The following is a 27,625-nucleotide window of genomic DNA, read 5'->3' as shown; positions in this document are numbered from 1 at the left end:
ATCTCTGGAGAGCTGCTGTCCGTCAGGGCAGACAGTGCCGAGCTACATGGACCAGTGGACTGGTTCAGTATAAGGCAGCTTCCTATGTTCTTAAAAGGTGGCAAGAGGTTCAAACAACATGCTTGATAATACTATCATTAAGAACACAGAGACAGCTCTGATCAGCACAACACTTGGTTACCATGCCTTGAAAAAACATTGAAGAGGTTTACCATGATGGATGTGAAAGAAGACGTTTTAATAGCAAAGGAGCTACAGATGGGTTTTATAGCGCATCCCCTTCCATTTCACTAGCTGGGAATCGGGGTCATTCCAGATGAGAGAAACTGTTGACTCAGGAAATTCACCCACTTTCCAGAGCATCCTGGCAACAGATGTTGGTGCTAATATAATGTGGGCAAAAAAGAAAAAGGAAAAAAAAGCTTTGTTCATTGACATATTGTTGTACAGGATATGGGAGGTGACAATTCACAACTTCATGTCTGGTTTACTTCAGCTGGTGAACATAGATTCAGGGTGCTTCTAGACTCTGTATTTCCAAGCTGGATTCAATAACATGCTAGCAGATTTAAGTTCAGTTAAAGCTGATAATGGAGCACTTGCACAACTTGCTCCTCTCCCCCCGTCATTTTTTTTCCGCAATAAAGAAAAAGTTAGGGAAATGCACTGGGCAATATGGGGTAACAGTTGCTTGATGCAATATTGTACAGTGGTATCTCAGGTTACATACACTTCAGGTTACATACGCTTCAGGTTACAGACTCTGCTAACCCAGAAATATCACCTCAGCTTAAGAACTTTACCTCAGGATGAGAACAGAAATCGTGCTCTGGTGGCGCAGCGGCAGCGGGAGGCCCCATTAGCTAATGTGGTGCTTCAGGTTAAGAACAGTTTCAGGTTAAGAATGGACCTCTGGAACGAATTAAGTTCTTAACCCGAGGTACCACTGTATAACTTCCCCATAAAGAAATGAGAATGAATTCTCTGTAAATAGTCAACATTGTCTAAAAACCCTGAAAATGTTGTGGAAACAAATTGGGATGAATGCTCAATAAATAGGTCACCTGAAAAAGGCTAGGCTTTTTTTTTTTTTTTAAGGTAAAAATAGTGCAGTGGTTCAACAGGCCTGTATACCTTCTTCTGCTTCTTTTACTCGGTTTACAGAATAATGCATCCAAGGAACCCTGAAGTAAACGCTGTAAACACTACAGTGTTGCCTCGGTTTACGAACTTAATCCATTCCTGAAGTCCATTCTTAAACCAAATCTGTTCTTAAACCAAGGTGCGCTTCCCCTAATGAGGCCTCCCGCCGGTGGTGCCCTTCCACCGTTCGGCTTCCGTTCGTAGACTGAGGTAAAGTTCGCAACTGGAACACTACTTCCAGTTTTGCAGAGTTCGTAAACCGAATGTTTGTAAACAGGATTGTTCGTAAACCAAGGCACCACTGTATTTTATAATGGAAAACACTCTCTTTTGTTTTATAATTGTAAGCACTCTGAAATGAATTTATATGCAATTAGTTGCAAGTTTAGTGTTAGGCACTAGGTGGAGTATTACTGAAACGCTATTAGGATTTCAAAAACTTACCTAGCTCTAAACAGCTATAAATATTTTGAATTAAACCAATTACTAGTAACAGAGAGATCACGTTTATTTGTTTGTTTATTAAATTTATATACTACCCTTCATCATAAAATCTCAAGATGGCTTGCAGAATAACCACAGAATTTTAACAACCGAATGACCCAGTGGCGTAGCGTGGGGGGTGCAGGGGGGGCCGGCCGCACCGGGCGCAACATCTGGGGGTTAGGGTTAGGGTTAGGGGGCGCAAATCCACGGGTTAGGGGGCGCAAATTACTTGCCTTGCCCCGGGTGCTGACAACCCACGCTACGCCACTGCAATGACCTGTGGATTTAATTGAATGTTACTAAATGTTGTTAGGGAAGCCCCAAAACAATTTTTGTAGCTCATTTCTGTACATGTCTACTTGGAATTAATTCCAGTGTGTTTAGTGGGACTGAATGTTACTAAATGTTGTTAGGGAAGCCCCAAAACAATTTTTGTAGCTCATTTCTGTACATGTCTACTTGGAATTAATTCCAGTGTGTTTAGTGGGACTTATGAGTGAGTACTGCATTAAATCCTTAGACCGCAATCCTGTACACACTTAACTTGGAGTTAGTGCACTTACCTTGGAGTAAATGCCACTGAAGTTGATGGGGTTTATATCTGCATAAAATGTATGGGATTGCCCAGTGAATCTTTGAGCAAACCTCAAAGGGCTTATCACTCTTACCTTTTGCCCCATGCTTTCTAGGCACAATACTGTGCTTTAAAGTTCCAGGTTCTAGTAATATTATTATTATTATTATTATTATTAGCCCTGGCACTTTTCCTTTCGAAAACCCACTCTTTAATGCTGAATTGGAACAAACAAATCCGACTTGTCCACAAATTGCTTTTTGCTCCATTTCACTGGCAAAGATCAGCTTTCTGCAGGGAAAGTGCCAGGGCAAAAAAAATACCCACCCATGCTCAGACACTTTCTAGGTCCTGTGCCTAGAAACACAGCTCAAACGAAAATCTGGATGAGCCCAAATAAACACCTAATGGATACAGACCAGCAAATTAATTGTGACTACGGCCACATTTAAATGACCATGATACCACTTTGAACGGTCATGGCTTCCCGCAAAGAATTCTGGGAGTTGTAGTTTGCTAAGAGTTGTTAGGGGACTCTGGTGGTGCAATTTTCAGAGTGGCTTGACATCCTGTCCCTCATCGCAGGAAAATCTGGGAATTGTAGCTATGGGAAGGGGAAAGTTGTTCTCCTGAGAACTTTCAGCATCTTTCACAACCTCCTCCTTGTGTGGCCTTGTGGCTTTTAGAACAGTAATAGGCACTCCTTTAATCTCTCTATTTCCACAGCTTCGGCCATCTGCCCCTTTCTGGCGCCCTGCAGTCATTCATTCTGCTCCGCAGCGAATCCAGGGACTCTCACATAAGAAGGGTCAAAAAGTGTTTCATGCTGCCCTCTACTTTGGCCTACTTGGTGGTGGGTGCTGAAGTTTTACTCTGGCACTGAACCCTAAGTGGTGGAGATGCTGTAACATTTCTGGCTGTGGCTCTTAAGATGTGATACAGCCAAGTGTGATGCTCCATAGCCCTTTGCAGTAAAGACAAATACACCTCCCATATAAAGTCTTAATCTCAAAGATGACCCAAGGAAGGTTCCTTGCTGAGAGCAGGCTGTGACTTTTTGAGCCTGGTCTCAATCGTAATAAATCTTGCTGGGAGTAATTTTAACTTTTTCCTATCGCTGGAGCCCTGTAATGATTTGCAAGCACCTAATTAAATAGCAAACACAAAGCATTGTCTGTGTGTGATGCAGACCTTTAGAGAACTAAAACAACTTGACCTCGGGGAGCAGCCTAGTTAAATGCATTATTTGCATGGAGACCAGCTCAATTAGGAGAACATCTTTCCTGAGCTGCAGGATTTGAATGCACTTCTGACCTTTTCAACTTATTGTGTTGGTATCTGGTCAAACATTTTAAGTTCATCTGTAGTGTCCACTGCTCAGAACTCAGAGAAAGGCACATACAACAATGCTCACGGCAAGCGATGGTGGGGAGCCACTTCAGAGGTCTGTGTCAGTAATGCACAAAGGTCTGCTCTTGAATCTATTTAAGGTTAAAGTACCCAAAAAACAGCATTTATCATGGCTATTCTTGGAGGTGACTGTTTTATATAATGACCATAGCAGTGTTTTCAACACACACCAAGCAGTCCTCTTTTTTTTTTTTTAACAAAGAAAGAAAGAAAAGAATTTGTGCTTCTGGCATGCTGTGAGGATACCGGTCCATTTAATTGCTTACAATAGTCACTTGATAGAAAGAAGAAGTTGCTCAGGTGGCCAGCTAGGCATTACTGAAAAAGAGGATTTGCATCACAACAAGGAAAGAATGGGCATAAAAGTTGCATATTTAGGCAAACATATCCTCCAGCATTTCTGAAAATGAAAATAAGGATGCCCTATCCATACCCAGTCCATTGTTTCGAATCTTAGAGTTGGAAGGGACCCAAGGGTCATCTAGTCCAACCCCCCGCAATGCAGGAATCTCAGCTAAAGCATCCATGACAGATGGCCATCCAACCTCTGTTTAACAACCTCCAAGGAAGGAGAGTCCACCACCTCTCGTCTTTCCCACTGTTGAACAGCTCTTACTGTCAGAAAGCTTTCCCGAATGTTTAGTCGGAATCTCCTTTCTTGCAACTTGAATCCAGTCCTACCCTCCAGAGAAGGGGAAAACAAGCATGCTCCCTCCTACATGTGACAGCCCTTAAGATATTTGAAGATGGCTATCACATCTCCTCTCAGTCTCCTCTTTTCAGGCTAAACATACCCAGCTCCTTCAACCATTCCTCATAAGGCATAGGTTCCAGACCCTTGATCATCTCGGTTGGCCTCCTCTGCACACGTTCCAGCTTGTCAACAAGCTTCTGGAATTGTGCTGCCTAGAATTGGACACGGTGTTCCAGGTGTGGTATCTGACCAAGGCAGAATAGAGTGGTACTATTACTTCCCTTGATGAAAATAGGATTCAAATTTAGAAAATATGATGCATATTGCCATAGTGGGGAAGACACCAGGGGACTTGTGTGCCTGCTCAGTCTTCGTAAACATAGTGTGATTTCTTTTTTTTTTTTTTTAATTGTGCCGTGAACTACCCAGTGATTCTAGGCCACCAGCCAAAATTGTGTTTCATTTTTAATTATGTTACCGTCTTTGTTCCAGGAGAAGGGGATAAACCTGATCCACATTGAATCCAGACCTTCCCGGCTGAACAAAGATGAGTACGAATTTTTCATCAATCTAGAAAGCAAGAACATCCCAGCTCTTGAGGGAATCATTCATACACTGAGAGACGACATTGGTGCAAATGTCCACGAGCTTTCACGTGAAAAGAGGAAGGATGCCGGTAAGGAGATATTGTTCAGAATAACAACATTCCTTCCCTACAGCAAAGAGGTTAACTGCCAGCCCTACTGTATACCTGAAAGAGTATTAAATCTGAATATAAAATATGTTTGTACATTGAGCTGTAACTGTGTGATTTAAATATGTACAGTGGTACCTCGGGTTACATACGCTTCAGGTTACATATGCTTCAGGTTACAGACTCCGCTAACCTAGAAATAGTACCTCAGGTTAAGAACTTTGCTTCAGGATGAGAACAGAAATTGTGCTCTGGCGGCGCTGCAGCAGCAGGAGGCCCCATTAGCTAAAGTGGTGCTTCAGGTTAAGAACGGACCTCTGGAGCGAATTAAGTACTTAACCCGAGGTACCACTGTATATTGTAACAAACCACATATTTAATGACGTACTTTGGTATGTTCTTAATGTGGATTGTTTAAAAGAATTGCTTATTTGTGGGAAAACAGATCAGAACAGACTTATGAATGAACCTGTGAAGTTTGCACAGGTCGGGAACACGCTGATTCATCCATACCTAGTCAGTGGCAAATATTTCCCCACAATCACTGTGCCAAATGGTTCAGATATGTGCCATATTCACAAAGACATAACCTAAGGGCCCAAATCAGACCAGAGGTCCATGTAGGCAAAATTCCTGTTCCCAAGAGTAGGCACTCAGAGAAGCCCACCATCAGAGCATGAGTCCCATCACGCCACCTGTTTGCGTTCAGAATTTGTCACTTATGGATTCCTTATTCATTATATAGAAATAAATACGCACACACAGGAGTAAGACAATCACCTGGAGGTAGCTTTTCTATGACCAGTGCAGTATTCCATGAGTGTCCACATGCAGACCCTTCTCTATCTCTCATACACATGTACACATATCCAAATCTTAATGCCCTCCTGGCTTCTCAAGCAGCAGATGTGATCTTAATAGGATTTCAGTTAAGGTTGGCTTAAAATGCTTTAGGTCTGCTGCCTCGTCTTCCTTCCCGGGAGCAACATGAAAGGGTAGTAATATCATCCTGGAGTAAATCCTTATAATCTCCTTACCCTTCCCTTTGTGTCCTGTCCATGACATTGCATTGAGAAAAAGGAAAATATTTGGAGCCCTCCATTCAGGAAAGGGGCAAAATGTTATGGCTTGGCAGGGAATCACAATCACTTAAAAGTGAAGGTTTAATTACTTTGGGGGCTGTGTGGGTCTGTGGGGGAGGGGAGGTTATCTTGCTTCATCTTTCTTAATTATAATTTGGACCAAAAAAGAGAGAGAAGAGGGTTGTACTTCTCTGTCATTTATAGCATCTTATGGCATGTTCCCTTAAACATAAGACCCATTGAAGCTGTTGGGTCTTAGTTTCAAGTCGACGCAGTTAGGATTGGGGTTTACAGAAAGCTGATTTACACAGCCATCTTGTATATTGCAAAGTTATCATAAGCAGCCAACCTTCCCAATGCAGAGAAAGGTGCTTTGAGCAGCAGCTTTCAAACAGGACGTCACCACTCCCCTGTCTCCAATCTGTGTGCCATTTTAAAAACTGAGCTCCTCCAGTCTAGAGGGAAAAGCTTTCTCCAGACTAGCCATGAGCTGTACTCAAGATTTGTTATCGGCCAACTAAGCCACGGTGCCATTTGCTCACAAGCCTTTTTAATATGGGCAAAAAGTTCAGACCCCCCTAGTAGCCTTGAATAAAAGAATTAAATATGATTCTGTTTCAGTGGGAGTTGGGAGGTAAAGACAACGCTTTGCTGTCTGGAGACAAGCTAGAGGCTTAGAGTCTGTAGAAGCCTTGTTTGTTAGGACCCTGGGGCTGAGCTGAGCAGTTGGCTATGTTTTAAAAGGCTCCAACCTGTGCCTAGGACCGACAATAAATTTTAAAGCCCTGTCTCTGACCCATCCCCAGAACGGGCAGAGTTCCACAGAACCTCTGAAGCCCTCCGGTTTTGTTGCCCCCTCATATAAATAGCTGATTAGCATCCTATTAAGCATCTGACCCCATGTTAAATTGGTCACTACTTGGGTGTTCACCGCAGGACCATAAAACTCTGCTGTTTCTCTTGCAGACAAATCAATATTTATTACTGATCAGCCTGCATTTGCTCTGCAGAGCTTCACAGAGGGTCAGTGTTGCAACAGCTTGCTCTGGCCATTCATTAATGGCAGCAGGAAGAGACAACATGTCTGGCTAACTGGGGCTGGAGGAGAGAGCCCATCGAATGGGCCAAAGAACATCTCAGCAAGCGGATAATGTGATTTTCTATTTTTAAAAAGGATCTCTTGGAATGCTGTTGTTGTTTGCTCTTTGTGGCCAGTGGTTCCGGCATAAGCTGGGCAGCTGAGCCCAAATTAGCCCTCGTAACAATTTATTTGCCCAAAGTCCCATTTATTTGCCCAAAGTCCCATCTAGTCCTGGGGTGGGGAACCTAGTGCCCTCCAGATGTGGTTGGACTCCAACTCCCATCATCCCTTTGGTCATGCTGGCTGGGGCTAATGGGAACTGCAATCCAGCAACATCTGGAGGACATGAGAATAGGGAAGGCTTTTCAAGCACAGCCTTAGTTTGCAATCCTGTACCTTCTTATCTGACTGTAAGCCCCCACTTAATTTTAAGCTGACCGGGGATGAAGACCTTGTGACCCTTAAGACATTGTTGGACAAAATCAATGGCCATCCACTGAGCCTCTTGGGCTTGCCGATCAGAAGGTCGGTGGTTCGAATCCCCGCGACAGAGTGAGCTCCTGTTGCTGTGTCCCAGCTCCTGCCAACCTAGCAGTTCGAAAGCACACCAGTGCAAGTAGATATATAGGTATCACTGCGGCGGGAAGGTAAACGGTGTTTCTGTGCCTGCTGGCTTCCATCACAGTGTCCCGTTGCGCCAGAAGAGGTTTAGTCATGCTGGCCACATGACCTGGAAAGCTGTCTGCGGACAAACTCCAGCTCCCTCGGCCTGAAAGTGAGATGAGTGCTGCAACCCCATAGTTGCCTTTGACTGGATTTAACTATCCAGGGGTCCTTTTCCTTTTACCTTACTGTGATTGCAGTATTACTACATCCAATAAAGAGAGGTCTCCTAGCTCAAGGGCAGAGCACATGCATTGCATGCAGAATGTCTTGAGCAGATTCAGTCCTTAGCATCTCTGCTTTATCAAGAGCCCATTTGCAGAGTCTCTTGGAGTCTGCTGTCCGCCAGACACTTCTGAGCAGGACAAACCAATGGTTATATGCCTCAGCACTGACAGACGCACATAAAAGAGCTCCAGAAGTTCATTCTTTCAAAGTGGATAGCTCAGTTGGTTCGAGCGTGGTGCTGATGATGCCAAGGTTGCAGGTTCAATCCCTGTATTTGGCAGCTTCATATCTCTGCATTGTAGGGGGTTGGACTAGAGGTGACCCTCAGGGTCTACAATTCTGTGGTTCTAGGAATGTAGTCCCTGAAACTGTGGGGATCCCTCTTCGCATCCAGCCTCCATGTGCTAGAATGTGTGCAATGTGGCTAAAAGTGGCTTTCACACAAGGTACCTATTTATTTCAAACCTTAGTCTTCCAGCTTCCTTCCATCACTGAAATGTGTTCTGTGGGGTTCACAGATGGCCTCCCACCCAGTCACTGCCCAGACCTGTCTCTCAGCTGTCTGTCTCCTGTTTTCAGACCATACCGTGGGATGTACCTCTGAGCAGCGCATGAGGATCGGGCACATTGGCTGGCTGGTTAGCAACACAGCCACACTCCTCCGCAATGCTGTTATTAATAGCAGGAGAGAAAGTTTGCTCTTTTTAAATTTCCCATAAATCTCCTTGCACAGGTGGAAATTTGAGTTGCTTGTGCTTATTATGTTAGAGGTATCCACCCGTTGCATTTAAGGGGTGTACAATCTGTGTGCCTGTGTACACCAAACCAACAAATAATTGGCTCTTTAATGCAAACACTTGTATGCGTGTAAAGCCAGCTTGCGCCTGTGTTCCTTGTAGTGTGCGCACAAGCTTATTGTTAAAGGTCTTTAAGAGAGACCTACAACTCCCTAAAGTAAACAGAACTCTTAAGTAAGAGAAAGTGTGTGTGATTGAGGCAGTAATATTTTGCTTCTGCTGCCCTCTAGTGGTACAATTTATAATATTTCTTAGCTTTTAGAGGGAACACATTTCAATATCCTTCTTGCTTTATTGCTGTTTGGACTGTCATATTTTAATAGACAGAGGCTATGTCAGAGACGGAAATTCAGTGCACAAAGCTTATATGCCATATAAATGCCAAAATGTCATCCTAGGCAGCTTTCGTCAACCTGGTGCCCTCCAGATATTTTTGGCTACAAGTAATAGTCATAGTCAGCACAGCTGTAAGTTAAACCGTTACATCAAAAACAAAAAAAGGAGGCTTGTGACTCCGTAAACACTAACTGATTACTTGTGCCACCAAGAAATATGCTAGTTCTTAAATGCCATAAGTCTCAGTATTGTCAATGCTTTGAATGTGAGTATTATTATTTCCTAGCATTAACATTAAATAAGGGCTAACACTTTGCTGATTTATATTTGGCGAAGACCGTAGCTCAGTGACAGAAAGTCACTGAAGGGAGCCAGCAACAAGAAGCTAAAGACTATTCATGTTTTCTTTCCCGCTGTCTAGTTCCATGGTTCCCGAGAACGATTAAAGAACTGGATAGATTTGCCAATCAAATTCTCAGCTACGGAGCAGAACTGGATGCTGACCACCCCGTAAGGCAAAAAAAAAGTCTTTCTGTTTACATACTTTTTAAAAAATGATGTTTCAAGTCCTCATGAGCACAGAGAACAACTTGAAAACATGATTGGTGTGCTCCAGACTGAGACCTTTAAAGCTTTAAAATCAAGGCACGCTTTTCTCCCCCTCCCTGCCTTTGCTTAGCATTCAGCCTAATGGAGAATTCTGAAGAACTTGAAAGCTCCTTCACTGTTTTGTGACATTTTTTCTTGGCCTAATAAAGGCAATGCCCTACTATGGATTCTGGATCTTTTTTCTTGGATACTGTTGGGGTTTTTGTTGTTGATGATGATTACAGCTCTATTCAAAAACCCCATAGAGCTTCTACCAGCCAGTGCAGACAACAGTGAATTAGATGCACCAATGTTATGGTTTGGTATAAGGCAACTTCCTATGTTCCTAAAAACTTGGGACGAATATTTTCAGAATGAACCCATGATGCATTATAGGAAATTATTCGGGGTTTTGTAATGTGTGGGAGCCATACAAATACATGGCCTTACCCCCCCCCCCCGTAGTCTGAAATGGTGCAGTCCCAAATTAGTACAGTTTATAAAACAAAATCGTGGAGCCACTCCAAAGGCTATAATTTATTCTAAGCCTATGGATGCGGCTCTCTGGCAGGTAATTTTTTTTTTTTAACGAATGAAACACACAAACCCAGAGCAAGTAAACAACTTGCCTTATCCTTTCAGGCTAATAGCACCTTGTTCTGATGTCGGGAGACGAAGCGCAGCAGCCAGGATTTACTGCTATTAATTCAATGAATGCAGGATACTTGCAAATAAATTACGCGCAGTGAAGCTAATTTTTTTAAATATAAAATAAAATTGCAGCTATTACATTAATTGGGGCAGTGTGATTTGTCTTTCACTAGATGTAGTTTAATCTGAAATGAGCTATGTATTCTGTACAGTCACTTGGCACACAAATATTTGGCAGAGTCCTAGAAGAAAAGCAGGGTGAATGGAGACTCAATTGCTCTGAATGATTGAATCAAAGAGTCCTCTCAGAGCTTCTGTCAGGATGAAAAAACGGCGCAGTAGTTGAAAGCAGGACAAAATCATCAGCAAAACAAAACCTCAGTGCACTGACATGAAAGCTGTATCCTGCATGCATGAGCTACTATTAATTAGATAATGAGACTTTCCTTCTGGATTTTTTGGGGGGTGGGGAACCAAGCTGCAATTAGGTAATTTAGGATGTGAAGAAGCAAGCGAATCTGGAAACATCACATTGTCTTAGGTGACTGAAGTGCAGAAAACCCTCAGGCTTATGGGCCAAAGCTCTTCCTCTTCCTCACTGGGCACCTGTAACTTCCCCAATGCTATAGGCTGTGTTACAGCCAACAGAGCTTTGTGAAGTATCATTGCCATTATTCTATATACATTTATGGCTTAGCACAATGAGCGCCATCTATATTTCTTGTATATTATTTCCCTCCGACCTCATTGCCAACATTTATTCCTTTCTCCCTCACTCCATGTGGACCTGTCAGTTTAGGATAATCTTCACGCATTTGATGAAATAGATTCTAGTCCACAAAAAGTTACGCTTTTATTCATTTTAAAATGCACACAAGACACATTTTGTTGCTTCTGCACTTCTTGCTAAAACTGTAATTCTCTTTCGACATGCACAAATCAGTGCTTTTTATTATTCTCTCCCCCCCATCAGGGTTTCAAAGATCCTGTTTACCGGGCCAGAAGAAAGGAATTTGCAGATATAGCTTACAACTACAGACAGTAAGTGTGAAAAAGACAAGGGACAAAATGTATCCTAAAAGTCAATGTATTAACTGTGATGAAATGGTGTGTGGGGTTGGGGAGTGCGCTCATTCTTTGGATAATGCTGAAATATGTCTGGGGCACTGAGGATTTAAATCTACATAGCATCGTGACGCTGGATTGCCTCTACTTAACCAGTGCTGTCAATGGGTCTCCATCCTGACAATGCAACAGTCCCTTTGCAGATATATTGTAGGATCTGGGCATATATAGAAAGCCCTTCTGACTCAGCTAGAAATGGTGAATGAGAGTGTTGCATAGTCCTTGAGTTCCTGCTGGTTCTTCTCCAATTCTCATGGGACGAGTACAAAAGTTATATTGGGGTTTGGGTGCGAATGAGGAGGACAGGCATTTGACCCTGTCCTCAAGGTAAGCTAAAAGTCTGAGGACCAGGAAGGAAGGGGAAGAAGATGGAGAGGAAATGGCTGTGTAGAGAGTGGGTTACTCCAAACCTGGTATGTTTAGCCTGGAGAAGAGGAGACTGAGAGGAGATATGATATCCATCTTAAAATATGTAAAGGGCTGTCACATGGAAGATGGGGGCAGGCTTGTTTTCTCCTGCTCCAGAGGGTAGGACCCAAACCAATGGCTTCAAGTTGCAAGAAAGGAGATCCCAAAGAAATGTCAGCAAGAACCTTCTGACAGTAAGAGTTGTTTGACAGTGGAATGGACTCCCTCAGCAAAGGTTGGGTGGCCATCTGTCATGGATGCTTTAGTTGACATTTCTGCATTGCAGGGGGTTGGCCCAGATGACCCTCAGGGTCCCTCCCAACATTTCTACATTTCTATGGTTCTGTAAACACCAAAGTGTGGCTTGATGCTACATAGATGAGCCCTGTGTTCATGCTTCTTCCCTCCCTCCTCCCCTCATATATATATACAGTGGACACTCGGGTTGCGAACATGATCCATGCGGGATGCACATTCGTAACCCACAGCGGCGCTTCTGTGCATCCACGGGTTGAGATTCTGTGCCTCCGCGCATGCACAAAGTGGGATTTAGCGCTTCTGCGCACGCACAATTGCCAAAATCCGGAAGTAACCCGTTCCAGTACTTTCAGGTTTCAGTAGTCTGTAACCCGAAAAAACGCAACCTGAAGCATCTATAACCTGAGGTATGACTGTATTTTAAACATTTCCCAACTCACTTACAAATGAACAACAAATAAGCCATCTGTTTGGTGGGTGCACAGGCAGAGATTCATACTACTGTTCAAGTGTTTCATAACTATATGCAAACTTTAGTGTACTTTGTGAGCTATCCAAAGAAGGATCACAATGGATAAAAGACTCTGTTTAACCTGTACCGTCACTTGTTGGCTGTCTTTGAGTAGAAAGGCAACTTATTTTCCATGGGTAGCATATACAAGAGGTTGAATACCACCTACTTGAACACACAGAATCATAGAATGGCAGAGTTGGAAGGGACCTTGAGGGTCATCTAGTCCAACCCCCTGCAATACAGGAATGTGCAGCTGCCCCATACAGGGATCAAACCTGCAGTGTTCTTAGGTGAATGGTTTGCTGATAAATTAAAAGCAAGCTGGGGAAATCAGAGCACTGCCATGTGGACTCAGGGCTCAGTCACAGCACCAAATCTGAACTGTCTGACAGTCCAGATGAAATTGGCCAGGAACCTTTTCACCAAACCAATTCTTTCCCCAAAGTGTTTATTTTCCCTTGCTGGCTTTCCTTTCCTCTCTGTGCTTAAATCCTCCTTTGACTGCATTTATCCTAAAATTGCAGCTTACTGGAAATCAATTGGATTCAGATGAGGACCAAGCTCTGGCCTCGCAAAGCTTTGTTATTTAATGGCACTTGCAGCATCAGAGGCAACTACAAAGCCCCAAGCGCCAAATGAAGCAGCGCCTCTTATGCTCCTGCCATTAAACAGGGGAGAGATGGGGAATGCGCACAATGTACATTAAAGCAGAAGCTGTAAACAGCATTGGAATAATTCATCACTCGTGGTCTTGATCTTATACTCTGTGACTGTCATTCCTGGCCCAGCTGCATTGTGAATTTTTTTATGGCTTGCTTCCCCTCCACTGTTTTGCATGGGTGGCTGAAGAGGCAATATTCATCTAGAACTGATTTTACACAGCACCTCTCTAAGGGGTCCTTGCCAACCTCTGTCCTGCTTCCACCATCCCTTCCATTGCCCCTTTACCCTTCTCTGCTGTTCATGAGAGCCATAGGCACTCCTGTCCTGGTTTGCAGGTTTCCTTAGGGTAGGATTCTATTTGTAAAGATGGCCGCCAGCCATCTTACTCATCAGAGGTGGAAGCCAGCAGGCATACTGGATCTGCCCCATCACTTGGCTGCTCCCAAGAGCAGGACTCCAGTATCACACCTAAGAAGTCGGCCAAGGCAGGTAAATGCCAGGGCCCAGTGACCTACCTGTGTGAGTCTGTTGCTGATTCCAAGCCCCTTGAGAGTGGCAGATGGATGTGAGTTTCTCACCGATACCCAACTCCTCTGTCCATTGTGAAGGACAATGCAAATGGACCTTGCAAACTCTAGAGTGGGATACATCTAGACCTGCCTTCACCAACTGGATGCCCCCCAGGTGGTTTGGACTAAGGCCACACGCACAGCATGCATTTAAAGCAGATGGCCTCCCTCAAAGAATTCTGGGAGGATCATCTAGTCCAACTGCCTGCAATGCAGGAATCTTTTTGCCCAACGTGGGGCTCGAACCCACGACCTTGAAATTAAGAGTCTCATGTTCTACTTTCTGAGCTGAGTACTTTGTGAAGGGGTAAGCTACGGTTCCCTGGATTCTTTAGGGGAAGTCATGTGTTTTCAGTGTGCTTTAAATGTATATCATGGATGTGACTATAGCTGCCATGAGCCTCAGCCGGCACACCATGATCATTTCTATCCATGTTACATGGATAGGAAACTGTTGAGCCTTAAAAGAGGCTCAGGTAGCAATGTTAACATGGATAGAAATGATTCCCCCCCCCCTTCAACCCTACCCTGCTTTCCCCCTCCTTTTAAAAAAAAATATCTCTGCATAACCAAGGAATGTATATTATGAAAATCATTCATAGTGTGCTTTTTTATTATGTTACTATGTTTTACACTGCCTTGTTTTGCTGTAAAGTGCCCCAGTGATCATTTCTGGTGAAAAGCAGCATAGATATCGCTAGATAGATAGATAGATAGATAGATAGATAGATAGATAAGCTAGATTAAAGCAAGATATTGTAGAAGTTGTGAAAGTGAAATGGCATCATTCCCAAGGCCCACACAGAAAAGGATGGACAATTTAGGATGGCGCTCTGCGAGCCCCATTTTTTTCCACCACCCTCAGGCATTCCTGCTTATCTCCTCCCCTCTTGCATCCCAGTTTCCCTCCCCTTCTCCTTCCCCACCTCACCTGCCACCCTGAGCACTAGTCTATTGATCTTGGCAGCTTTCAAATTGGTGTCTGGCGGTGCCTTAAGCCTCTGCTCTTTTCTCTGGGCCCATGAAGGTGGCCTAAGGATTAATTAGAAAAGGTCAATGCTATAGAAACCACAGTGGTCCCGGTTCCCCCTCCCTCTAATTCAAAATCACGTTTAAAGCTCCAGAGATCAAGGAGGACTGGTGCAGAGACACAGAAAATTGCACAATTATTGGGGGGCTGCCATCAGGCTCCGGCTAAAACGAAGGGGGTAGGGAATGGTGGGGTATCGCTTGTATTTCGACAAAGAGCCTGGAGCTCTAGAAATCCCTCGCATTATCCCAGCAGCGCCTCAAACCCTATTAAATTGCTGGAAAAGACTCTTTGATTTGGGGAGGGCCGCCTGTCCATTTCTGAAATTATTTTCTGAAGAATCAGCCTCCCTCCGCTTTAATGTCAAGGCAATAAAGTGAAGCAGGTCAAAGGACTCCCTTCTCGTTCGAGGCAGAGCCAGACTGACAGCGCGCTAACTGTATGGAGGGCAGAGACAGATTTGCTGTTCCTGCTGAGCCATTACCTCAGCTGACTCTGAGGGCTGCAGAATTTTAGGGCCAGGGGAGATCTGAGGGGATAGCTAAGACAGCCCCTTGATCCTATGGCCAGTCCTCTGCGGCTATAGCATGAGGTCAGCGCTTATCCAGATTACGAGAGCTGTGTGGAGTGAGAACAGGACAAAAGGCCCAGTCTTTCTGCCTGTAGAATGAAAAATGAGGCGGGAGATGGGGGTGCATGTCGCTGTGGTTTTCAGAGCTGAATGTGCTTGGTAAGAAGGGTCAATGGTCAGGAGTGCCAAAATATGGGGGGCAACTAAACCCCCATCCCACATATTCAGTCACAAGACATGGTGCACACACACCATGCAATGACCGTCAGCTTTTCAGGGGAGAGCAGCCCCCTCTGTTATTGGGGGCCTCGGAGGAATCTCTTGGAGTTGGCTGTGTCCATGTCTGTGTTGTGCACACAAGTCCCCACGTTCTTTGCTGGTAACAAGCTGCCTTTTGAGGGATACTGTTATTGTTTGACCTTGGCATCAGCACCATGAATACTTGCCATGGGCCTTTTAGGGTCCACCTTGCCCCCCTCCCATTTAAATGTATTTTCCCAGCCTGGCAACCCCAGGCAGCAACACGTAGCCAAATCCAGCTGCCATTAGAATTTCCCACAATGCCTCCATTGTGAAGGGAAAGGGGACCACTCTAAATCACACCAGGTGGGTGCTGAGGAGACCGCAGAGGACAGCCATTGTCATTTCCTTCATAGGGGTGGAAGGACACTAGCAGCACCTCTTCTTCCCTGAGAGGCTGCCATAGAGGTGGCATTGGGGTGGGGGTTGCTAAGGAGGCGGCAGAACTTACCTCAAAGGAGCACGCCGTAGCAGCGGGAGCTGCAGTGGGCGAGACATTTCTTGGAGGTCTGATCTGCTGCCCCTATGTGTCACCTTGCCTCACTATTCCTTGACTCCAAGCTATGCTTGCTTGTTTATTTGTGCATAAGGTCGGTGCTGTTTTCTACAAGAAAGAGTTACCTCATGGCTGAGGTGGCCCATCTTTTCGAGTCACAATTGGAATTTTGAGAAAGCATTGTGGGTGCCATGCACAAAATGGCTGCCGCTGGTATGTGGCTAAACACAAAATGGCTGCCGTGGGGGCATGGCATATCTTGAAATGTATATTTGCTGAGACCTACAAGAAGTACCAGTGAACACACTGGCACCTGCCTCACCAAGTTGTTGTGATGATCCAAGGGAGTCAGATATGTTTCCTTGAGGGCCGTGGAGGCCACACCTGCAATCCCCTCTTCTATACAGTGATTAAAGGCACCTTATTTGGTGCTGGTGTTAATAGGAATGGGGTGCATTCATGCAGTAGCTTTAAGCTAACTGCCTTTTCCTCTTTTTTCTAGTGGGCAGCCAATCCCCAGAGTGACATACACCGAGGAAGAGAAGAGAACTTGGGGAACGGTCTTCAGGGAGCTGAAGACCCTGTATCCCACCCACGCTTGTTATGAACACAATCATGTTTTCCCTCTCCTGGAGAAATACTGTGGCTATGAAGAAGACAACATCCCGCAGCTGGAAGATGTCTCAAACTTCTTGAAAAGTAAGTAAAGGTGTGAATATCCAATATCCGACATCGTCAACACAATTGCTATAACTGTGATCCTAATACAGTGGCACCTCGGGTTAAGAACTTAATTCATTCTGGAGGTCTGAAACTGTTCTTAACCTGAAGCACCACTTTAGCTAATGGAGCCTCCTGCTGCTACTGCGCCGCCGCTGCTGCACAACTTCTGTTCTCATCCTGAAGCAAAGTTCTTAACCTGAGGTAATATTTCTGGGTTAGCGGAGTCTGTAACCTGAAGTGTATGTAACCTGAAGCGTATGTAACCCGAGGTACCCCTGTATTTGAATGTACTAAGGCTGCAATCCTATCCACAATCCAATGATTCCCACAGTTCTGAAAATTCAATGTGATTTCACTTCTGTGTTAACATGCATAGGATTTTATTGCATAAATGATCCATAAATGAGAAGGGCTTTAGCTCAGTGGTAGAGCATGTGGTTTGCACCTAAAAGGTCCCAGATTCAATCCTCAGCATCTCCAGGAAGGGCCTTTGAGAGCCCTCTGTCTGAAATCCTGGAGACCCCTTGCCAATTGGTGTAGGCCAGAGGTAGCCCATGTGATTTCCTCCAGATGTTATTGGACTACAACTCCCATCAGCCTCAGCCAACACCACCAATGCCCAGGGATGATGGGAGTTGTAGTCCAGCAACATTTGGAGGGCACTACATTGGCTTCCCCTGCTGCTGAGCTAGATGGACCAATGCTAAGACTCAGTAAAAGGCAGCTTCCTGCATTTTGTACAAGTGCCAAAGTGATTTCAACCATCGAACTGAAGAATTGTAGAGTTGGGAGGAGCCCCAAGGGCCATCTAGTCCAACCCCCTGCAATGCAGGAATCTCAGCTAATGCATCCATGACAGATGGCCACCCAACCAGTTTGTAATGCAGAGCTCCGCTGTTCTTTAAAGGCTGCACTGGATTCCGCCTGCGTCCTGTAGCTGGCCTGCTGTCTTCTCGGGATTTTTTGGCTGGCTTGGCGTTCAGGGTCTTTCACTCTACTCAATACATCCGCCATTCATCGCGGCCAATGTACACGCCAGAACCGTAAGTATTTGGCCAATGAAGTGAAAGGCCATGTTTTGGTTTTTGTGGTTTGTTCGCTTTTTTTAAATGTGCATAGCACCTTATGAAATCAGGGTGGCCAATAAAGGAAGAACTATATCGGGTACAAAAGAGGGGGCTGGTTTGTGTAACATTTACATGTGCTAATTTTTATGTAGAGATGCAGGTTTAGACAGAATGACTGTGATTGAAATAGACGCACAACCCATCTCACAGTAGTGGGAAAGGCTGGGGCCAGGTGAGCTGTGTACCTGCTTAGTCTGTAGTCCGGTTGCTGGCTGTGATTGATGGGCAGCTTCAAGCCTTTCCTCCTTGTGTTCAAAGCGTGAACAGTATTTTTCACACTCTGGGTTAATTCATACTGCTTTTCTTCTAGTGATGTTTGCCACGAACTCCTAGGACATGTCCCTCTGTTTGCTGATCCCAGCTTTGCTCAGTTTTCTCAAGTAAGTAGAACCCTTAAAAAAAGAGATGTCAACCGACAGACCTTTCAGAAAATAATCAAAAAGCATCATACAGGATCTAGAGAAGCACAAACACTCCAGATATTGTTGCCAAAGGATTGAGTTTCTAGGATTAAAACCAGTGCTGTTTTTCTAGAAAAAGAGGTGCCGGAACTCACCATGAACACCTCCCTTGTTTTCTTATAATGGCAATGGTGCCCACCTGAGAGGTGCCGGAATTGAGTTCTGGTGAGTTCTGGATGAAAAAAAGCCCTGATAAAGACTGAAATCCAATATAGTACACACTTCCCCCGGGGGGAAACACAGCAAAATAACTTTTCATTTGCTTCTGAAATGAAATGCTCTGTTTGTGGATTGTGCCTTAATAAACTTGCACAATATGTTCACTACTGATTCTTGTGGTGGGTATGCTCCTGAATAGAGACTCAAACTATCTTCTTGGATGTGTCACTTAGACCTAAAATCACATTTTGCATGACTTTGAGATTCAGTAACATTTCAGAATTTAAATTAGATTTTTTTTTTAATTTGAGTTTTCGCTCAATCTTTAAAAGTTGCCTCATTAATGTTATGTTGTTGTTATCATCATTGTCACTGATTTATTAACCACCTGCTATACAACCATCTCAAGGCGATGTACATTGAAACAGTTAAAAACACAAGCCCTGTCAATAGGAGAAACTTTCAGAAGGGGTAAGGTAGTCTCTCAGATAACCTGGTTGGGAGCTGTATAGGACCTTATATGTTAGTACCAACACCTTGAATTTGGTCATAATGCCATCAGCTATGAAAACTACATACAGTGCTACCTCGGGTTAAGAACTTAATTCATTCTGGAGGTCCATTCTTAACCAGAAACTGTTCTTAACCTGAGGTACCACTTTAGCTAATGGGGCCTCCGGAGCACAATTTCTGTTCTCATCCTGAAGCAAAGTTCGCAACCCAAGGTAATATTTCTGGGTTAGCGGAGTCTGTAACCTGAAGTGTATGTAACTTGAAGCGTATGTAACCCGAGGTACCACGGTACTTTTACACTTTGAGTTTTTTTCTTCCTAAAACCCACCTACCTATATGAACTCATAACGATTCATAATCAGGAGGTGAGTGGTGGAATTATTCATTAATAACTAAGTAAGTAAGAAAGAAAGTCACCTTAATTTTTTTGCCCAAATTAATTTTGGCTCTTGTGCTTCCCACACACACACAAAAAAAAAAACACAAAAAAAAACCCCACACACCTGGGGGTGGGGAATGCTTTTTAGAAAAAGAACAACTGAAAACAACCATATTTCATTTTTACAGGAAATTGGATTGGCTTCTCTGGGTGCTCCAGATGAATACATTGAGAAACTTGCTACGGTAACTCTAGAATTCAGGTGCCATCCCCCCCCCCGCCCCCGTTTGATTCAGCACCAGATTCAGAATGACAGCTCCAGGCTCAGTGGATGCAAAATGCTCTTGAAATCCCCCTGTAAAATAATAGTTTCATTTTGTAGATAGAGAAAATGTTTAAAATATGGACTATTATATTGATCCAGTTTAAGGCGAAAATCTTATACAAACAGAAAATGCCAGGCATTTGAACTCTGAGCTCTTCTGCATCAGAACCTGAGATCTGGGTCTTTTGGCCAGATGTAGAGCATGTGCTCTGTTGCTGCTGCGTGGCCTCTCTCTTCCATCTCCTGTTTGTCAATGTGGCGACTTCCAGATGTTGCTAAACTACAAATGCCATTAGCCCTAGCTAGCATGGTCGATGGCCAAAGATGATGAGAGCTGTAGTCCAGAAACTTCTGCAGAGCACCATATTGGTTATGCCTGCCCTGGCTTAAATGTGGTGTCTGTTCTTGCAGAGTCTGCCACTCTGATTACAATATACCGCAACTTGCGTATTAGCAGTTGATATCTGGAATGGGCTTCTTCCTTCTACCTCTATGATGTTCTCATTTGGGGGATGGGCTTCAACATTAGGATTCCTTTATCTTTAATATTTGTGCAGATGGGAGAGTTTTGGCAGGTCATGCGTGTCCATTCCCAGTGCTTTAGTCATGGACAACTAATTATCCTTCCATGTCCTGGTTGCAAAATGGAAGTGGTGATGAGCTGTCTGTTGGAAAGCAGAGGTTTGAGAAACCACACCTGGCAAAATACCCTCATACTGTATCTGAATTGATAAAGGTTCTGAAGCCCCAAGTTTGAAAATTCGGCCATCCCTGTAGTTTTCCATCATGGTACCTGCCCCCCCCCCTTTATTTGGCTCTTAGCCACATTAATGAGATCATCTGGGAGTTAGTGCACAAGAAATATAATCTTTGCACTTTCCTTTATGCCAGGTTTATTGGTTTACTGTGGAATTTGGATTGTGTAAAGAAGGCAATGAGATAAAGGCCTACGGAGCAGGGCTGCTGTCGTCATTTGGAGAATTACAGGTAGGAATCTACAGTTGTTCCTATTTCTGCAAATCAAATCTTGTACAGTGGTACCTCGGGTTAAGAACTTAATTTGTTCTGGAGGTCCGTTCTTAACCTGAAACTGTTCTTAACCTGAGGTACCACTTTAGCTAATGGGGCCTCCCGCCGCCACCGCCACACGATTTCTGTTCTCATCCTGAAGTAAAGTTCTTAGCCCGAGGTACTATTTCTGGGTTAGCAGAGTCTGTAACCTGAAGTATCTATAACAGGCATAGCCAAACTCTGGCCCTCCAGATGTTTGGGACTACAATTCCCTTCATCCCTAGCTAACAGGACCACTGGTCAGGGATGATGGGAATTGCAGTCGCAAACATCTGTAGGGCCGAGTTTGCCTATGCCTGGTCTATAACCTGAAGTGTCTGTAACCCGAGGTACCACTGTATTTTAAAAAAATAAAAAAATAAGTATAAAGGTATTTATGTAGGTCTGCTTTGTATGTACCTTGGTCAGTAAAGCATGAGACTCTTAATCTCAGGGTTGTGGGTTTGAACCCCTACATTGGGCAAAAAGATCCCTGAATGGCAGGGGGTGGGCTAGATGACCCATGTCCCTTCCGACTCCATGATTCTAAGTCTTATAATCTTCCAGAGATGGGCAAGGAGCCCTGCTCTCACTCAACAAATAAGTTGGGCCCTTTGAGTTTGCTCCATGCTAGTTGCATGTGAATGGAGCTAGATTAGGACCTGTGTGTATAACATATAATAGGGACCCTGTCCTGCTTCCTGCGTAAAGGGGTGTCAGTAAGAAAGAGAATATAACCCTTGTTACTGGAAAGTGTAAGCAGGGCCTGCAACTAAATATTGCAATGAGAACACGAGAAGAGCTTGCTGGATGAGACCACCAGGGGGCACACATCTAGTCAAGCATCCTGTTCTCACAGTGGCCAAGCAGATGCCTACATAAACAGGACTTGAGCACAACAGCACTCTCCCCTCCTACGATTTCCAGCACCTGGAATTCAAAAGTATACTATCTCCAACAGTAGCAATAGAACATGGCAATCAGGGGCCCTCTCCTGTTTTTCTCTTCTAACTGTTGCTCTACATTCCATGGATCTGAGCACAAGAAGAACACTAAGAAAAGCCTTGCTGAACCAGACCAAGGGCCCGTCTAGTCCAGCATCTCATCTGCCTGTTCTCACAGTGGCCAACCAGATGCCTGTGAGAAACCAGCATGCTGGGTGTGGGTCGTCTGTGATTCTCAGCAACTGGTATTCAGAGGCATAATGCCTCTATCAGTAGAAGTAGAATGAAGGCTGCTCAGTTCTGGGTGGACTGGTCCTTGTTTTTATAAAGATTTTTGGCTCCTTGTTTTGTTTTGTTTTGTTTTGTTCTTATTTCCTGAACTTCTGTGAACCTCAGGCCTGCCGATATTTCCCTCCTGTTTGGTTACCATCCTTGCAGCACTTACCACAAGGAGTTTGCTGCTAGAAATAATAATTAGAGTTAAAAAGCTTGCCCTCCTGTTGTATGACAGTATATTGGTCATCTTAATTTTCATTGTAAACTGCTTTGAGGTTTTACCACAAGAAGGAAAATCTATATCTATATCTATATCATAACTTTTATTTAAAATTAAAACCTATCTGCTTTTTTCTCTTTAGTATTGCTTATCAAATAAGCCTGCCATTGAACCTCTCAATTTGGAAAGGACAGCAGTTCAAAAATATCCTGTCACCGAATTTCAGCCCATTTACTATGTTGCAGAAAGTTTCAAAGATGCAAAGCAAAAGCTAAGGTAATAATTTTACCTCCATTAGGATTTGGTTGGATCATTCAGTGTCCCTCCGTGTGTGCATAATACAGAAATTTCACAGAGGTCAGTGGTGCATCTTGACACTCACCTGCCAGCCACCCTGGGAATGAAAAACTGTCGTATGAAATGAATAAATCAACATTTATCTGTAGTTAATCTAAACTGGTGTTAGATAGAAAATGCCACCTGGAAGGGTGGGGAAGGAACATGTTGACAGGGGCTAGAAATGCGAAGCTATGGACAGAAGGTAGATTAGCAAAATGAGATGAAAATATACAATGCAATGATATGCATGTGTACTCAGAGGTAAGACCTACTAAGTTCAATGTTGCAAACTCTCAGGAAACTGGGTATAGAATAGGGCTGCCATTCATCCTGATTTTCCAGGACATTTCCTGGAATTCGCCTCCGAAGATAGTGTCCTGGATTATTTTTTGGAAATTGGGCATGTGTCCTGGAAAACCGGCAACGAAACCGGCAATGGGGGTTAAAGTGTACCGGAAATGCCTTAAGAAGCTCCAAAACTCAAAAAATGTTGTAGCTTTTACTATAAAAAGCTCAACAACTTTTGGGGTGTCCTGGTTTTTACTTTTTGAAATATGGCAACCCCAGAGAGGACTGCAATCTTAATCTTCCATCCCAAATCAAGGGTGGGGCCTTGATCCCTTCTCAAGACATGTGTCTCTACGAAGGGCTTGCTCAGCTGAAGAGCAGGATGCAAATTATTCATTCAATCAGTGTATTAATCCATAAACAATGTGACAAAGTTTCTGTTTTCTCCTTTAGGAAATATGCCTCAACAATTTCCCGTCCGTTCTCCGTCCGTTACAACCCATACACTGAGCGTATTGAAGTTCTGGACAACACAAAGCAGCTCAAGAATTTAGCTGATGCCATCAGCAGTAAGTAACTGTATTTTAATATACGACGATTTCCCTGTGAAAATACCCACAGGGTCTGACTCAGTGTCCACAGAGAACTCTTCCACATCTGTTTTTGCCCCATTAATTTTAATGGAGCCTACCGATCCTGCTGCACATTAAGAGATTTACTGTGGTTCAGAGACTGGGAGTCAAAACAGGTCATCTCATTGCAGGGGACAAATCTGCCTAACTGAACAAAACATAGTTAGGTACAGTGGAAAGAGTGTTGTGTATGGATGTGGTCTGAAGAATTTCATAAAGTGTTGAAACTCACAGGTGGGGATGAAAAAAGGGGAATAAACAGCTGAGACTGCTGTATCTTTTTCCGAGTTGAATGGGCTTACAAATGGATTTTTTAACAGTGAAATGAGGGCTAGACTTCTGCTAGATTCTACATAGGGCTCCTTGGGGAGGAAGGGCAGGACATAAATGCAGCAAATAGATAAACAGAGTCAAGTAGGCTGCAATCATGCCTGCTGATGCCATTCTCCCTCCTTGTAAATGCAATGCTCTTCTTCATCCTATATCACATTATCAACAACATTCATTGTTTTAAGACTTCTTGGGTGCCAGTGCATTCAGTTTGTGCCCTCCTGGCTCCTTCTGTTCATCAGAGGCTGGCTTCTGCAGAGTGCAGAATTTGGACCTAGTGCCATTGAGGTGATAAAATGGGAATGACTCCATGTGCACATTCTATTGTGCTCTACGGATGAAGGGTTGGATATAAAACTGTAGCAAAAGAAAGAGCAAAACAGAAGACTGACTTTCTTCATTTCTTTGCAGATGAGTTGGGACTTCTTTGCAACGCTCTCCAGAAGATCAAGTGAAGATGCTCTCAGATGCCTTTTGATGGCTCCAAGAGCCATGGGGGGGGGGGGGACGGTACTGGACAGTGAAACAAATATCAAACTTTTAAAAAACAAATGAAGAAAGTCTACCAATAACTAATAGCATGTAGAAATGTGATACATATTTAATGTGCTTGTCATCGCAGTTATAATAAAGGCAGGTGATAGTTTAGATGTCTGTAATCTCCATTTATATCATATGACACATGCAAAAGGTCTCAGCAAGTTTCCCCTGCAAAAATCCACAGCCATGAATCTCATGGGAGGTTTCATGGGGGGCAGGGGGATGGTTGGCTCCTGAAGAGAAACTGCTAGGTTGGCAGAAGTAGGGACCGAGCAACGGGAGCTCACCCCGTCGTGGGGATTCAAACCTCCGACCTTCTGATCGGCAAGTCCTAGGCTCTGTGGTTTAACCCACAGCGCCACCCGCGCCCCTTACATAAGAACATAAGAGCATCCTATTCTCACAGTAACCAACCAGATGCCTGTGGGAAGCCTGGAACTAGAATTCAAGCAAAAGAACACTCTCCCCTCCTGTGGTTTCCAGTGACTGCTTTTCAGCAGTGTTGCTCCATCCAAGAGTGGTATCTATGACCAGATATCTTCTGCTGTGGGGCCACCCCTGGTGCCTACTCCGAGGAGTGAGGGTCCCCCTGCTCCGGGGGAGGCAACTGAGAGTAGATCAGATGCTGAGCTGCCACGGACAAACTTCGCAGTCTCAACCAATTGGAAGGAAAGCCTGTTTGCTTCCCCACTCCCAGGACTCTGGCCACTTGCCACACTATCAGCTGCATCCACTCTGCTCTTCAGAAGGAAGTTGCAGAGGGCATGTTGCTTGTTGGATCATCAGCATCTTAGCATGCACTTAGTCATGCTATACCTCTTATGTACCTATTGCATCTTATAACTTGTGCCTTCCCTATGGACCAATCCGATTTATACATTAAAGTCTTGGGTAGAAACACAGCTGGGAATTTAAGTGGATCCTTTGGCAGTGAAGGCCCAGACATATCCTGCCCAAAGTCCTTTGTTTTGTTGTTTAGGGTGCCACCCGTCTTCATCCAGGAGTTCACATGCAAAGCATGGCGGGGGCTGTTCTCCAAATTTATTTTCCACTGTCCACCTTCAGAGCCAGGATGCCTGTGAATGCCAGTGATTGGGAATCGCATGTGGGCAGAGCACTGTTGCGCTCATGACCTGTCTGTGGGCTTTCTAAGGGCATCTGCTCAGCAACAGTGAGAGCAGGATCCTGGACTAAACGGTCCCGACTCAGCAGGCTCTTCTTGTGTCCTTAACCTGTATGCAGCTTCATGCAGTTTATTTTTCTTCTTTGAAATGACAATAAATTGCTAGGTAATACACAGCTATAGCCTCACCTGCAACTTTTATTTCTCTCAGCTTTTTCTTTTTTAATTACTTGGTGTTCTTGTTTGTTTATATCGTTGTTTAAAGCTGTTTGCAAGGCTATGCTAAAGCTGATGTATGTGATTTTGAACCATCAATAAATTACAATTTTTAAAAACCCACGATGCATTAGAGATGGTTTGCTCTTCCTGTTCAGTTCCTGTTTGTGCTGTTTCAGTCTCTCCTACATCAACACCCCCCCACCCCCACATGTCAACATGTCATTGGATTCCAGGATCCTCCCAGAGGAGCCGTGCAAATAGTTTCTCTCCATGAATAAGTTGTTGGAGATGAAGAAGCATCAAAGCGTGGGCATAGCGCAGCTGCCCCCCTTAAATCAAGTAAACCAAGAAAAATACTTAACTAACTGAGGTTCTGCCCCCCAACACGAAGCCTGGCTGCACCCCTGCATCCAAGATTCCTGCTTTCAAGGGGTTGGACTAGATGACCCTCGTGGTCCCTTCCAGTCATTCTATGATTCTGTAAAACCCTGCACAGCTGGGGCAGCTGCTTCCCTTGGATTCTCCCTAGACAGGAAGGCACAGCGGAAGCCAAAGAGATCTGAGCTCAGTGGGGAGAGCAGGTCTCTCTTGAACAGCCACCAAGGGGGGGGGGGAGAGAGGAAGAGCCTCTGCGCCGAAAATCAGGTTCCAGTAGTTCTTTTAAACGGCCTCTTGAGGGCTAAAAACTGAACACCGGGGAGTGTTATGACGATTCCACAACTGAGGGGGAGGCAAGGCTTTGATGTCTTGATATTGTTGGAAAATATCCCCCCCCCCCAATTTGCATAATACATTTGCAGTGAGTAATCGTAGCTATCGAGGGGACTCAAAGCCAAGGCGTGTGTGTGCGCGCACGGAAATGGAACAGATTTCACCGGGCAGGATCCAGCCTAAATCAAAGGCGTTAAAGAGACAGAGAGCACCCAATGGGTGCCTACCTAGGAGTACGCCCGACTGAACTCAACGGGACTGACTTCTAAGTAGACATGGTCCTGTTGAGCTGCAACCCACTTACTAGGAGCTCCTTCTACGGAAGGAAGCGAAAGCTTGGGGATATCCGAAAAGATCAGCTATATTACATCTCGGGGGACAATGCTATTGCAGCAAAATTCAAGTAGAAGTCTGGGAGGATTCAAATAAACGCTTAGTTCATTAGATGGTTTGGGAGACGCGATAATTCGCACTTCAGGACTGCAGTTTACTTGGATTTCCTGGACCAACTCTCGTGTGTGGTGGAAATGGCCACTTTCCCCAAAACCTCAGGGTCTGGAGCCCCGCTGGTGCAGGCATGGAATTTAAGATTCTGCGATAGAAGATCCTTCCTCGGTCTTTTGATCGATGACGTGCGTACCGATTTCATTGCGGAGATCACCTTCCCAATGCTGGGCTCTTCCTGGAAGCCTCTTATTTCATCCATCTACAGTAGTTGAAACGATTTTTATATCACTTTTCACTTACAAAAGGAATACCAAAGCAGTTCGCACCCTAATAAAAACATAGACAATATCCAAGGAAAAGTCAACAATAAGCAATAAAATCAACAGTAAAATGTCATTAACCCCACCCCACCCCGCGTCTAAGCGTTATGAGTTTCGTTAAAAAAATATCGGAGGCGC

General features: G+C 44.3%; 1 protein-coding gene and 1 long non-coding RNA gene across 3 annotated transcripts in view; one reads left to right on the top strand and one right to left on the bottom strand.

Annotated features, from left to right (window-relative positions):
- The window catches only part of PAH (phenylalanine hydroxylase), a 35,471-nt gene extending 10,696 nt beyond the window's left edge, over positions 1–24,775 (top strand). For both annotated transcript variants that reach the window (XM_081878965.1, XM_081878964.1), the window contains exons 3-13: positions 4,800–4,983; positions 9,610–9,698; positions 11,401–11,468; positions 16,864–17,060; positions 17,992–18,127; positions 18,522–18,591; positions 19,912–19,968; positions 20,940–21,035; positions 22,681–22,814; positions 23,619–23,734; positions 24,539–24,775. In XM_081878965.1, the coding sequence (XP_081735091.1) occupies positions 4,800–4,983; positions 9,610–9,698; positions 11,401–11,468; positions 16,864–17,060; positions 17,992–18,127; positions 18,522–18,591; positions 19,912–19,968; positions 20,940–21,035; positions 22,681–22,814; positions 23,619–23,734; positions 24,539–24,582 (1,191 nt within the window). In that variant the 3' untranslated portion in view covers positions 24,583–24,775. The remainder of the gene's footprint in view (positions 1–4,799; positions 4,984–9,609; positions 9,699–11,400; positions 11,469–16,863; positions 17,061–17,991; positions 18,128–18,521; positions 18,592–19,911; positions 19,969–20,939; positions 21,036–22,680; positions 22,815–23,618; positions 23,735–24,538) is intronic.
- On the bottom strand, positions 172–16,853 carry LOC309351377. Its single transcript, XR_014160799.1, has 3 exons — positions 16,317–16,853; positions 14,896–14,996; positions 172–383 (listed from the first exon to the last, which is right to left on the bottom strand). It is a non-coding gene; the product is annotated as an uncharacterized lncRNA (long non-coding RNA).
- Positions 24,776–27,625: the final 2,850 nt, after the last annotated feature.

This window comes from Podarcis erhardii (assembly GCF_964252035.2).
Source record: "Podarcis erhardii genome assembly, chromosome: 10".
Taxonomy (NCBI): domain Eukaryota; kingdom Metazoa; phylum Chordata; class Lepidosauria; order Squamata; family Lacertidae; genus Podarcis; species Podarcis erhardii.
This window is presented reverse-complemented; position numbering and strand designations above follow the sequence as displayed.